The sequence below is a fragment of the Lissotriton vulgaris genome, chromosome 3_2 (genome assembly GCF_964263255.1).
Source record: "Lissotriton vulgaris chromosome 3_2, aLisVul1.2, whole genome shotgun sequence".
NCBI classification, from domain to species: domain Eukaryota; kingdom Metazoa; phylum Chordata; class Amphibia; order Caudata; family Salamandridae; genus Lissotriton; species Lissotriton vulgaris.
Genome location: NC_141690.1, coordinates 59,140,827 through 59,155,550, shown reverse-complemented (window position 1 = coordinate 59,155,550; position 14,724 = coordinate 59,140,827). Strand labels below are relative to the sequence as shown.

The window sequence follows — 14,724 nt, the reverse complement described above, 5'->3', positions numbered from 1 at the left end:
GCCAGGAGGTCGGCATAGGTCGCATAAAATTCCACAGGAAGACCGTCTAGCCCTGGGGTCTTATTCCGCGCCATCCTTTTAATGGCGCTGCGGATCTCCCCCAGTTCAATATCGGAACCTAGGGCTTTCGCCACGTCAGGCTCCACCACCGGGAGCTCTAGGGGTCTCAAATAGTCCTCAAGAAGGTCAGGGTCTTTGGCAGCACGACTGCGATACAACTGGTCGTAGTAGTGCCGGTAGCAGCCTAAAATCTCCGGTTGAGTGTGCACCATGGTCCCGTTCGCCATACGCATGGATGTCGTCAGTGAGGTCTGGCGCGTGGGGTTAGCCAGCCATGCCAGCAATGCACTCGATTTATCCCCTTCTGCAAGGGACCGAACCGTATAGGCCTTGTAGTCGAAGCAGCGCAGCCGCTCGACCTCAGCCGCTACCGCCTCCTTCGCCTCCGCCGTGCGTCCCTGGAGTTCAGGGTGCCCGGGGCGGCGGAGTTCCAACTTCCGAAGCCTCCGATCGGCCACTTCCAAGTCATCGAGGATAACCCGCCTTATACCTACCTTCTTGGTGATACAATAACCCCTCACCACCACCTTAAAAGCGTCCCATTCCAGTGCTCTTGAGCTCGCAGAGCCCCCGTTGGACGCGAAATACTCCTCGATCTTATCACCTAAGTCCGCTCTGAACACAATGTCCTCGAGGATCTCAGGGTGTAACTTCCAGGTGGGCACCGCCGGCGCCCCCGGAAACCAGCGAAGGGCCAGCAGGAGGGGGTTATGGTCCGAAATGGTCCTAGTCAAGTATTCGGAACGGATGGCCGCTGAAACCAGTTCAGTCGAGCCAAGAAACCCGTCCAGCCGAACGTGCAACTCGTGAAGGCCCGAAAAGTAGGAGTAATCTCTAGTGTCGGGGTGTTGCGCTCTCCAAATATCCGTCAAACCCCACCGTGTCTGCCAGTCCCTACGGCCCTTGGCCACACGGCGGACCGGAGAATCAGGGAGGGGCGGGTGCGAGCGATCGGTCTCCACATCCACCACTGAATTGAAGTCCCCACCGAGCAGGAGGGGCCCCGTGAAAAAGTGGGCTAGCGAGCCCGATAACCTAGAAAGGAAGGCAATCTGGTCCCTGTTAGGTGCGTAAACACAGCAAACGTTCAGGTCCCTCCCCCCCAGAGTACCAGAGATGGCCACGTAGCGTCCCTCTGGATCTACCACTGAGTTTGTGACCTGGAAGGGAACCCCAGCCCGGATCCAGATTAGCGCCCCCCTGGCATACGCTGAGTACGACGTGTAGAAGACCTGTCCTCTCCATCTACGCTGTAGCGCCGCCCCCTCCGCCTTGTTCAGATGGGTCTCCTGCAGTAGCGCCATTTGTATTCCCCTACGCACTAAATAAGCGTGGACTTTGTGCCGCCTAGACATGGTATGAAGCCCCCGCACGTTCCAAGTAATACACTTCACATTAGCAACGTCAGCCATTGTCCCATACTGTCCGTGCAAAGTCTCCCCATCTGGGTCTCAACAAAAGGCAAACAACAATCCCCCCAACACTGATGGCGGCCATTTCCCCCAACCAAAACTTAACAAATCGTACGTTACCCAAACCCCTGCCCACCCTCCCCAGAACAGGACCCAAATAACTCCATCTAGTTCCCATCCAAACCATGCCCTCAGGAAACCCCTCGTCCCAAACTAAACCTACGGTCGCCACCGTAGGAAGGCCTTAAGGGCCAGGTGCGGGCTGGGCGGTGGCAGTGGGCCCTCGATGCCCTGGCCACCAGGACTAAAGCAAGCCCCAAACAGTAACGGAAACCCTCGGGGCAAAGGCAAGGCACCCCACCCCCGCTTCTCCTGTGATCATGCTGAACCATCGGCTCCCGCCACCCCCGCTACGGGCCCCCACCCAAAAGGATACAGCTCACCCCGTCAACCCTGTCCATCAAGAAGGTCCTCAACCGACTTTGGTGTAATCACCGGTGTGCCGGTGCTATCTGTCACCGAGTTCTCCGAGTCCGTCGATGCCCCCTCGTCACCAGGGTTCTCTTCTTCCGCGATGGCGTCCTCTCGTGCCCCAGACAGTGCAGACAACACCTCCAATACCCCTTTCCGCTCCGTCGATGTCTCTGCAGTAGTAGGGCCGCCTGAACGGCCCCGGCGACTCCGTACCCTCGTGGATCGCCGTCGCTGTCCCGGCTCCGCCGTTGTCTGAGATGTGGAGGCGAAGCCATCTTTCCCAGCTCTATAAAGTTCAAGCCAGTTACAGGCATCCTCCGGGGTATCAAAAAATTGAGTCTTGTCATCGACAATGACGCGGAGCCTTGCAGGAAATAGGAGCGAGTATTGAATGCCCTCGCTCCGGAGCTCGCGCTTAACCGCCAAGAATGAGAACCGCCTGCGTTGGGTTTCATAGGTGTAGTCCGGGAAGATGTTCACCTGGCTGTTCTCCACCTTGAAGGGGCCATTATGTCTAGCGGCATTGAGGATGAGGTCCCTGTCGCGAAAATGTAGGAGGCGCGCCACCACCGGACGCGGCGCACGGCCCAGTTGCGGTGGCCTTGCTGGGACTCTATGAGCCCGTTCAAGGGTGTAGAAAGAGGATAGGCCCTCCGGGGCCACCGTGTCTCGGAGCCAGGCCTCCAAGTAGGCCACCATGTCGCCATCCTCAATCTTCTCTGGCAGGCCTACCACTCGGATGTTGTTGCGCCTGTTACGGCCTTCCGCATCCTCCGCTCGCTGTTCCAGGGCAGAAATCCGGGTTAGGGCATCTTTCATTGCCGCGGCCAAGGTTCGCTGTGCCGGCTCCAAGGTTTTCACCGAGCCTTCTACTTCTTTGGCCCTGTCCGACAGCTTGCCATGATCCGCCCTGAGGAGGCCCAGGCTCGTCGCCACCTGGGCGATGTCCTGCTGAAGGGCCGAGCGTGTGGTCGCAATCGCTTCCAGGACGCGATCAAACTGTTGCTGTAGTGGTGCGCCACCAGCGTCCCCCGGGTTTCCACTGCCTTCCTTGTCTGGGGTCTCCGAGTCAGAGGCGGCCGGGGTGGGCCCCTTGGCCCCTCTCGGCTTCCCCATGTCGCGGGAAGCGCACAGTGTGGGTTCGGATAAAGGTGCCACCGAGTGCGGGCGCCGACTATAACTCTCCCGAATGGAGGCCCTCGGGGTGAAGGCCGGTGATCCTCTTCTCCAGGGCCAGGTGGATCTCCACAGTTTCGGCTCGCGCCACCACCGTGTCGTCTGAGAGCGCTGAGGAGGAGGCGGAGACACTCGGCGCCAGGCCGGGCAGGCCCGTCTGGTTGACGAGGATCCGGAGCGAGGGCCACCCACACCACCAGAGACTTTGTGGCGCCAGGGGGTTGTGCTTCCCATGGGATCGGGTCGATCGGGGGATGCAGCCGAGCGCCGCGTCGGGGGTCGGCACCACCGCCGGGACCTCCAGGCGTCCGCGTGCCGGGGTTCACTATGGTAGGAGCTTCTGATCGTCCGGGTGCATTCACCAATACCAGGGTCTCAGCAGGGCCAAGTCCAGCTCCTTACTCTCCAGGAAAACACAAGAGCGGAGGGCACGTTATGACCAGCGACGTTCATCCAGGTCCATGGCCCCGTCCAAGGGGACAAAGGGGTCCGGGCGCCATATTGGGTCGCTCTCCCCGGGACCACAAACTTCATGTTTCGGGCAGAACACCACCCGTCCAGGCCGTGCCAGGCGTCTCAGTGGGGTCCAGTTGGGCCGAGCGGCGATTTGCGGGGGCTAGGGTGCCCCGCGGCCTCCGATTAACAGGATAATCCCGGGCTCAGTCCCGGAGCCGAGCTCTCAGGTGACCATCGCCATCGGCGCCCAAGCCACGCCCCCAAGTACAGATACGTCATGTAGTCTTTCTTTAGCTTGACCCTTGGAATTTTAGCAGTATTTGCTGGGTTGTCGTAACAATCTGACAAAACCAGGTTCCTCAGTTGTGCTTTGACATAGGAGAGCCAAGGGATTTTACTTGCCCACTCTAGTTTTAAACAATCTACAATAATGGCACGATTCAGGACTGTTTCTTCTTTTGCCCAGATATTGTGCCACAATAAGAGCGGTGCTAGTTGCATTCGAAAGAATAAGGGGATCACACCAAGTTCGCTATGGCACATGGTAGCAGGGGTGCTCCGTGGAAGGGTCAGTAGGCGTTTCTAAAACAAGTTTTCCGTTGGTGAAGACCTAAAGTTTTGCAGGAGCCCCAAACTCCTGCACCATATAAAGCGGCAGCACATATGCGTGCTTTATAAATCTCTATTATTGCATTTGCAGGACGTGAGCCTAATCTAAAAATAGCTTCCAGGCTTTGATTAAAACCTCATATCCTTGTCTCCATTAACTGCAGCCATGTGCTTTTTGAGTCAAAAATGACTCCTAAGTAGGGCACCTGAATCAATTTCTCACTGCCTATAAAAAATGTCTTTGCAATGGTAGGATGTTTACCCAGCACCATAATCTGAGATTTTGCCACATTAGTCTTGAGGCCAATGTCACTCATAAAATTGTTAAAACCAATAAAAAGCCGTTTCAGCCCCACCCCGGTTCGAGACACTAAAACACAGTCATCTGCATATAATGAAGCCGGTAATAAACTACGACCTATCTGGGGTGCGTCCACGTGCCCATTTGTAATAGAAGTTTCCAAATCATTTATATACAAACAAAATAAAAATGGGGCAAGCACACAGCCCTGGCGGACTCCACGACTCATTTTAATTGGAGCAGTAAGCTCCCCGCCTGATCTGTATCGGACCCTCCCAGTGACCTCCCAATGCATAGCAGCTATAAAATGCACAATTGATGGTTCTATGCCCATCCCCAACATCTTCTCCCAGAGCATTCCTCTCTGCACCCAGTCAAGGGCAGATGTTAGGTCCATAAACCCTAAATAAAGGGAACCCGGCTTGGCTAAAGTATATTTGCCGATGACCAGGTGCAGATTAAGGCACGGTTCGGCCATCCCCAGCCCTCGCCTAAATCCATATTGAATGTCAGAGAGCTTGCCATTCTCTATTACCCATGCCTCCAATCTTTCTAAGATTACTCTGCCCATGATCTTGCAGGTGCAGTCAATCAAAGATATTGTCCGGTAGCATTTTGGGTCAGCCCTATTGCCCTTTTGCTGCAGGTGAAGTCTTTGTGTCCCTGTGATTTCTTAACAGGAGGCAAGCTCTACGTTAAGCCCTTGTAGAATCTTCCAAAGCAGGATACCACAGCAAGGCAAAAGTTTAGTCCTTTCCACTGCCCACAGACAGAAGCAGCAACTGCAAGCCATCCAACAAAGCAACGCTCAGCAAAGGGGTAGCACTCTTCAGCTCTTCTTCTCGGCAGAGTTTTAGGTATAATACTTACACACCTTTTTCCCTTTGAAGTAAGAAAGTCTCATGTTCAGTAAAACCAGTTCTGTCCTCCCTGGTCCAGCCACACAACAGGGGTTGGAGACGGCATTGTGAAAGGCAGCCACTTCCTATTCAGATATTAGTGTCAGCTCCTGCCACCACTCTAGCCCAGGAAGTCTCATCAGCATATGCTGGGCACACCTCAACACTCTGTGTGAGTGCCTGGAGTGAATGCACAAACTAGCCCCTGTCAGTCTAAACCAGACGTTGATTCCACAGGCAGACAGAGGCACAGGATGGTTAAACAAGAAAATACCCACTTTCTAAAAACTGGTATTTTCAAACACACTATTTATAAAAGACCTTTACTAAAATATGTTATATAATTCTGAGCTCAGGAAGCCAAACTCTAAATCTCTGGCTGTTCCCAGTTGAAAGTTACACTTGTAGAATGTTACTAGCCAGCTCCCATGATGCCCTGTGCGAGAGCTAGTCCTTGCAATAGTGAAAGATTAAATTGCCAGTATTTTACTATCAGAACATGTAAAACACACCAGTGCATGTCTGGATAAGGCATCTGAGATGCATTTGAAAGGCTACTTGTTTGGGCGGCACAATCAGTGCTGTAGGCCCACAAGTAGCATTTGATTTACAGGCCCTGGGCACACATAGTGCACTTTACTAGGGAAGTACCATTAAATCAAATATGCCAATCAGGGATAACCAATCATAATCGCAAATTACACGGGGAGCACTTGCACTTTGGCACTGATCAGCAGTGGCAAATTTCCCAGAGAAGCTAGACCAGCAAAATCGAAATGCAGCACACAGTCAAAAAATACAGGAGGTAGAGGCAAAAAGACTGGGGAAACGACACCAAGGATGCTAGGTCTAACAGCTGTCTTTTCTGTTGCGGGCACTAGGCCTACCCATATAGGTGAGGTGCCATTTTTATCAGAAGACGTAGGGAAAAGCTGGGTAGAAGGACGTTTGTGGCTCCTCATATATTCCAGTAATTTCGATCACAGAAATGGGAGGAAAATTCGTTTTTTGGGGTAAAGTTTGAGATTTGTAAGGGATTCTGGCTAAAACACCCTATTGAGAGCCACACAAGTCACCCCATCCTGGATTCTTCTAGGTGTCTGATTTTCAAAAATCTACAGGTTTGATAGGTTTCCTTAGGTGCCAGCTGAGCTAGGGCCCAAAATCACCAGATACGCACTCTGCCAAAAACGGGTCCGTTTTGAGTGGAAAAATGTGATGTATCCATGTTGTGTTTTGGGTCTTTTCCTGTCTCAGGCACTAGGCCTACCCACACGTGAGGTACCATTTTTATCAGAAGGCATATGGGAGCATAGAATAGGAGTATATTTATCATCATTACCAATTGGATTTCATTGTATTTGTGCTTTCCAAATGTAAGCCAGTGTGTAAGAAAGAGAACAGTTTGAAAAATACCCTCCAAATCATATTGCCCGTATGGGTACCCTCAAATTCAGAGATGTACGAATAACCACTGCTCCTGAACTCCAAATCTTGGCCCATTTTAGAAATACATAGGTTACCTTGATACCTATTTTTCATTCTACATATTTCACCATATGAATTTGTCTCTAGTCAGTACACAATGGGAAACCATTGTACGGTGAAGCTCAGTTGTTGGCTCTGGTTCTTAGAGAACCTACAAACCCTATATATCCCCACAACCAAAAAGGTCTAGCGAACACGGAATGGTACATTGCTTTCTTAAATTGGCAATCATCACAAAAAGTTACAGATGAAAACATGGTCACAAATGGCTGTTTTTTCCTACTCGTTTTCAATATTTATTTCAGCGGTGGCTATACAGATGTGACCGCTGATCTACAGATTTGACCCCCTTACGGAATTCAGAATTTTGTTTAATTTCAGAATTGTATAGCTTTTCTTACCCATGGGTTTGATACCAGTTTGCACACCTCTTTGAAATATTCCAAAACTGTGGTAAAAAATTAGATTTTTTGTTTCAGCTCTGATCGTTTCTGAAAGCTGGGAAGATGGTGACTTTTGCATATCAAACCATTCACTGGTGCAGTTTTTATGAAAATAAATCAATTTTCCCTTAAAAAAAATCTAAAAATTAAGCTATATTTTGCCTATGTTTTCAGTTCCCTCCCACAAACCCTGGGAACCTTTAGAATCCCCAGGATGTTAGGAAAAAAGGACCCAGATTTGGCGTGGATAGCTTATGTGGACTAAAGGTTATGGAAGCCTCAGTGCGAACTACTCCCAAATAGTCAAAAAAGGCTTAGAACTGGGGAGGGGGTATGGCCTAACAGCGAAAGCGTGAAAATTCTCATCATGCTGTGCAGGGAGTCGACTCCTAGAATGTGTCTGTCTTGGTGGAGGGTTGATAGGATGTCTCTGGAATGGGCAGAAACTCCAACCATTTGAACTCTCCACCTCTGCTTTTAAAACCCTGTAGAAGAGAGAAACTCTTGAGAAGAGGGAATTGCATAAGAGAAATGACAGGCCCCAGGTGGATCAACCCCTGCTAGAGCAGCAGGAACCTCTTGACTTTTATTTTCGTGGGTCCTTTCGTAGTCTTGTCTCCAGGGCCAGCACTGGCTTCCTCCCTTCTTGGGGACACTAGATGGGAGCTTTCTGGGGACCTGAAAGAGAGGGTTCCCCTGGCACGTATGTAGATCGGTTCTGATTGAAAGTGTGAAAGAGGGGGGTAGAGGCACCCAGCAACAGGCTTGAAAGTTTCATATTGTCCCTTGGTAAGGAGGGCAGAGACACCACCAGGTGTGCCACAGCTGTGTTTGGTGGGCTTTCTCTAAGACTCCTGGGTTGACTCATTGAGAGTTCGCAATTTGCGATTCCTTAAATGCTAACGCAAAGTTAAGGAATCGAAATGTTGCGATTCCTTAATTTTGCGATGAGATTTCAATAATACATCGCATTTTCCGATTTTTTTGTGTCGCAAACGCTGCTATTTTGCCAATCGCAGCATTTGCGACAAAAAAATCTTTGAAACATCTGCCCCCTAGCATTTAAGGAGGAAAAGGCTTAGCAGCCAAAAGAAATGTCAACATACTGTCTGCCAAGTTTCGTGCATATTGATGACATTGGAAAAAGTTATAATCAAAACAACGAATGGCTTTTCAGCAGACACGATTCACAAATGTATTAACCTTTTGAAGCTCATCTGGGGTCTTTTTCAAACGCAAATATTTCATAAACTACTAAACAGATTTATACCAAGCCAATGAAGCTTGCTTCCTCATTAATGGTTTACATTCATGCCACGTTTGGTGTAAAGCTGTACCGTGGTTGTTGTGGCTGTAGGTGCAAGCTGTATTTACCTTGAGAGTTAAGATAGGTAAATACATTTTTTTTTTTACAAACTCCGCTTCCCCAAGTTAACTTTTATTTACCCTGTACAGAACCGCACGAAATTTGGCATACCGAATCTTAGCTGACTATGCTAAGCGAGTGCCAAATTTAGTGCAGGTTCGTTTATGGGCGGTCAGTTATTGCAAAATCGAAAATGCTGTTTCAATAAAAAGTGAAGTTTGGCCATAACTGAACAGTGGCAGCTGCCACTGTGTAGCATAATATACATATAATTAATTAAAAGAATCCCCCAATAGTATTGGGCACATTAGTAACCAAAACGATTTTACCCTGCAACTACCTAGATACCTGTCTCACTCCCTGAGAAGGTGTATTTTTCTGTTAGAATAGTGCATGAAGTGCTTCAAAAGTGAATCTATAAATATTGTAACTTTTACACTGCAGGCACTAGCAACCTCATTTTATTTTTGTCAAAGTTGGCGTTTGTTGACGTATGAAATGGGTGTTTTCATTTTTATTCTGATCTTTATTTTGATTGGTAGGTCCGTATGGCACTAAAGAAGGCAGAAAAGGAGTTTGAGCTAAGAAGCAATTGGTCTGTTCCAGACACACTCCAGAAATGGCTCCAGTTAACTCATGAGGTTGAAGTTCAGTACTACAATATAAAAAAGCAGAATGCGGAAATGCAGTTGACCATTGCTAAAGAAGAGGTATTGTCATACATTTACTCAGTTACATCTAATGAAGATCATTTTGTAATGTTGAATAGCTGTATTGTTTGTATGCATAACATACTGCGCTGCGCGCCCCCTATGGGGTAGTGTGTGTGATAAAGGCGTGATTGATTTTTACTAGTTATTTGCATTAACATTTCTTCTGTAGTACCTACTTGCAAATATTCATAGTTGGCCACGATGGGTAGAAGTTTAGCAAAATATCCAGAGCCGATTTAGATGTTGATTGTTTCTTAATATTTGTGAGCATATAACTATTGATTGAGATGTATATTTTTCTGTTAGCTGCTGTGACTTACAAGTGGCTTTTGAACAGAATGTCAGACTTAGATGGTCGCTTTATTTTGTCACATAGTACAAATAGTTTATCAAACTGTCTTAAAATGTAGGTGTCATTGTTCTTGCAAGCTGTGATCGCTTATCACATCTCGGCTTACTGTTTTCGTGTTCCATTGTAGTTGGATTCATATAGTCCCTCTTGCCCTAGACGAGAAACTGAATCACTTTTGTTGAGAGGTCGTGCGCTGTTCGTAGAAGTGCTTTGCATGGAAGTGTGTGACACTCATATGACCTATATGGGTGTTGTAGTAATAATAATGATAATCTTTTATTTGGATATTAAAAAAAAGAACTCCTTAAAAGCACGTCTCAATGACTCACACAACTATACACATTATTGAACGACAATTACAGTAAAATTACAATAAAATACAGTTGGGTTAAAAGAACGAACTAGTCAATAACAACAATTATGATAAAATACGATTGGTTAGGACAGTTTAAAAAAAAAAATAGAAATAAAGTGCGTTTAGGTTTGTACAGTTAGATAAGGGAGGGGGGCGTTAGCTGGTACTTCCGGCTTATGCATAAAGTTAAGGTATGCATGCCATATGGGTGTTGTAGATGACTTGTGAACACCAGGTTGTGCTTTTGTAATATTTTGGCGCTGCACCTACGTATGATCCTGCAGGGAAAAGGTACTTAGAAGCACCAACTTTTTAGCTTACTTCCTGGTCTAGGTATTCAACGTCCACATTTTATATTTGCTTAGGTCGCAATTGTGATCTTGTGTGTCATAGACGTTTTAGCTCTTTGGCAGCATCAGTTGTTGGTTTGCAAATCTACACTTTGCAGTATCGTGTAAGATGAGATTTTGTGAGTTTGTCTCACTGCTTGGCAAGAAGTTGCAGGCCCTTAGCTAACATTGATCGCTCTCCTTACTGATCTCGGTTTCTCCCTTTCAGGGAATTTTAATGTACATGCCATGTATAAAATCGATGGTATCCCTCCATCATCTAAGTTTCTCCAGGTCAGAGGTGCTACAGAAGCATAAAGAGATTTGCAAGGCATGGGCAGAACCAGACAGGTTACCGGAGCATCACTTAGGAGGTAGTTTTAATGTATCAAATTCCCTTGTTCGAGTGTGGAATCTCCACTGACACTGTGTGTGATGTCAGGCAAGTCCAATTTAACCTCAGTCCCCTGAGATGATTCCCTGCAACGGCCAAATGCATGAAAACTGGGTCTGTTTACACCTAGTGCTATTTTTCATATAACGTGTAGTGTGGTTTTAGAGATTCTTCCATATGCTTTGGATGAAAAATTTTAAATTGACGCAATTGCATTATATTTTCTTAAGGTGTCATTTTAATTTCACCCCACCCCCTTTTTTCCAGGCTGAAAAAATCAAAAAGAAGAGAAGCACAGTCTTTGGAACGTTGCATGTAGCCCACAGCTCATCCCTGGATGAAGTGGACCAAAAGATTCTTGAAGCAAAGTAAGAAAATCAATCAATCTAATTGTAAGCTCGCTACACACCTGTGAGGGTCTCAACGCGCAGGGGTGGGGAGCGGGGGGGGGGGGGGGTTCAGCTCCATTTAGTTGAAGAGCAAGGTCTTGAGTGTTTTCCTGAAGATGTTCAGGGTTGGGGCGCGTCTGATGTCGATCGGGATTTCGGGAAGAAAATAGATCTGCACCATTAACAATCATTGCAGTTTTTTTTGCTCATTCTTAAATACCACATGAAAAAATGAAGTTTGGGAAACAGCTTGTATCACTTGTTCCTTCTGGAGGATTTTCGCTGAAGTATTTGTTTGTGGCTCAAAAACTGCTAGCTGGTGTGGTGGTTGTATTAGCACCGATGTGAGATTCTCAAACCAACTAACCGCTTTAGCTAGGCGGAACACACATAGCACTCACGAAGAGATCCGTAACCCCTTCACTGCTGGTGACGGAACCGCTCCGTCACCAGCGTTGGTTGCGCTGTGCTTATGACGGAGCGGTTCCGTCATGGCCCCGCCCGCTCAATAGAACGCTCAGCGCAGGCGCGGAATTCGCGCCGCGCATGAGCGGCGGGAGGACCATGTTGGAACCGCTCCGTCATCAGCACAGAACCACCGCAGCTGAACACGGAGCGGTTCCGTCATCAGCACTTAAGTGTTGCAGTGCATGACGCTCAAGAGTTCTTAGCTGCAAAAAACCCATACCAAAAGGAAATTACATGAACACATCAGGGAGCTCTCTAGTTGTTACGTGTTTCACTCCAGATGAACACAAGATCAAAATGTCATCAGAAATAGACCATTCAGTTTAGGCAAGATTCATTCCACTGCATTGCCACATGGAAGTCAAGAAAGAGACTACCAAGTTTCCTTTGTAGCAAAAGGATTTTCTTGATTCAAATTGGCTTAAGGTATTTAAAAGAACATCTCGACCCTGCCAGACAGCACCTTTCACTCAGTGCGTTACTTAACCAGGGTTCAGTCACTCCTTCTCAGGGTCATTCTTGTGGAGTCTATGGCTGAATGTCGAAATCCCCGGCTAATGTATCCCATCAACCCTGCAGGCCTCTGTTCACATTCATGTAGTCTTAGTCGAGTTTAGCTTGGAAAAGCAAGGAAGGATTTGAGCAAAGTCCTCTTTGGTCAACAAGCACTGGATTTCACACTGCAACCACAAACACGCTTCTAACCTGTATATCCTGCACTTTAACTTGATGCTGGAATTCTCGAGATGCCCGTAATGCAGCACAGTAAGTACTGAGATCATATCTACTAGTTTCAGATGTGAGGCAAGGGGGGTGTTCTCCACCTTTCTTGTCCTTTAACCGCGTCTTTGCTGGTGGCGTGCTGTGCTCCAATGTGCCAAGTGTTCTTTTAGCTGACCATGGTGGGATTGTTCTGCTTTGCAAGTTTACTGAACTGTGGTTCTCTTCTAGGAAAGCCATGTCGGAGCTGACCTCGTGTTTGCGGGAGCGCCTGTATCGATGGCAGCAGATTGAAAAGATGTGCGGGTTCCAGATCGTGCACAACTCTGGTTTACCCAACCTGACGTCGACTCTCTATTCCGAGCACAGCTGGGTGGTGATGCCTCGGGTCTCCATCCCGCCCTACCCTATCGCAGGCGGCGTGGATGACTTGGACGAAGACACGCCTCCAATCATTTCCCCGTTCCCCGGTATGTGATGGGCTGTCCTATGACGCACTTAGGAACCTTTCTTCATCAAATCTTTGTGTAATTTGGAACTGCTTTTTAGCAAATGCACTTGTTACCCTACACAGAGATTCATAGGTTACCTGATACCTCATTGCAGCCTTTGTTGAACCTGAACTATTTGACCTACCTGTCCACCAACAGAGTCTGCGAGCAGGCACACACATATGCAAACGTGTAGGCATAGCTATGACTGCCTGTCCGCTTCCTTTCTGGCCAACAGCGTTAAGGTTCCTTCCATGTTTCCTAGTGACATGTCAATAACTTCATCTAACCATCATTGGACAGCAGTTTCCTTCATGAATAGTGACTCACAAAAATGCCAGGGTAGAGGATGTGACATCAGGAATTCTTTTGACCCCCCCCCCAATGACATAACATGATTGACCCATCGGTCCATTCTTAGCTTCTTAAACAGTTAACCTGTTTCCTGCTTTAGGGGTAGGAGAAGGGCAGTTGAAAACTACTGACAGTAAGCAGAGCTCTTGGGGAAGTGTGCGTCCTGTTCATGCTGCCGAAATCATGGCCGAGTTACCAGACGGCAAACCAGGGATAGAAGTTATTACCACTGACTACCCCATTTCAGATCCATGGTTTCCGACATTCTCTACGTACATACTTTAATTATTTATATGGAGTCTTTTCCAGAGCACAGTTCGAAGTGCTTATTTTGTTAGGAAAATATAAAGTAACCAAGTAAGTGCCAGGGTCCAATATTTTTTTCTGGAAGTCTCTGCCAGGAACAATGCTACAAGTTTACCACCAATCCCAATAAATGTGACCATTTGGATTATTCCTGTTTACCCACAGCTGTTGAAATCGACTGGATGAGCTGGCATTGATTCTTTTAAACCGTTTGCTTGAGTTTAAAAGTGGACAATCAGCGCCACCATGTGGTTATTTTGTCAATGTTGGAATACTGTTCGTAGCAATAGTGTACATAACAGCGGAGATCAGTGCTTTAAATGGGCCTGTACTGAGTGCCGGCACTTTTTTATTTTGACAGTGAGAGTACAGGCACTTTTTTATTTTGAGAGGGAGAGTACCGGCACTTTTCAAGAGTGACGTAATATATTTAATGCAGTGTTAATACAGCGTCTCTTTTTAGAAGGAGTGAGACTGAAGGGCGGAACAAAGAGGGAGATTGGCCTCTGTGAAATAAACGTGCCTAATTTTTAGATTCAACATACTAGGTGAGATCAGGGTCTGCATTATTTTACGCGCTATGGGGCGTAACTCTGTGTAACAATGTAGAAAATAGGGAGACACCCTTTGGCGAAAAGGCAATGGGTATAAGATCAGTAAAAAAGAAGGTTTCCCTTTTCCTGGTCATAGATGATAGATAAGACTGCGGTAAGCAGTCTACTATCAACCGTAATTTACGGTACAGCTAGGAGTATGATCAGTTCTGAGGCACCCCACACAGTAACAAAATTACACATAGGAGTTAATTAACAATGATTTCGTCTTATCTATCATCTATAACCAGGAAAAGGGAAACCTTCTTTTTTACTGAGCGTAACTCTGTGTGCCAGTTTTATGCGTCTCTGGGGTGCTTTGTTATAATGAGGGTCTGTAGACACTTGTGCAGCCCCTTCTGTTGTATGGGTCGCTCCAACGCCAAATGTGTGCTGGTGTGATCCCAAGGGGCATGCTCTCGTTTGGATCATACAGACCCTTGTGCATAGGCAAAGAGGCTAGGAGGCTTACCGAACCTGAAGACTCCCCTTGAGAGGGGCGCACGAAGGTCCCAGGGACCCCTTGGGTAACCCCCATGAAGATGGGTGAAGTCACTCCCTGCAAGGGGGATCTGT

The 14,724-nt window shown here is 47.5% G+C and overlaps 1 protein-coding gene across 1 annotated transcript in view; it reads left to right on the top strand.

Annotated features, from left to right (window-relative positions):
• Window positions 1-14,724, top strand: part of STIM2 (stromal interaction molecule 2) — a 493,142-nt gene that overhangs the window by 465,408 nt on the left and 13,010 nt on the right. The window contains exons 8-10 of the mRNA XM_086964004.1: window positions 9,227-9,394; window positions 11,095-11,195; window positions 12,636-12,874. Of these exons, the coding sequence (XP_086820130.1) occupies window positions 9,227-9,394; window positions 11,095-11,195; window positions 12,636-12,874 (508 nt within the window). The remainder of the gene's footprint in view (window positions 1-9,226; window positions 9,395-11,094; window positions 11,196-12,635; window positions 12,875-14,724) is intronic.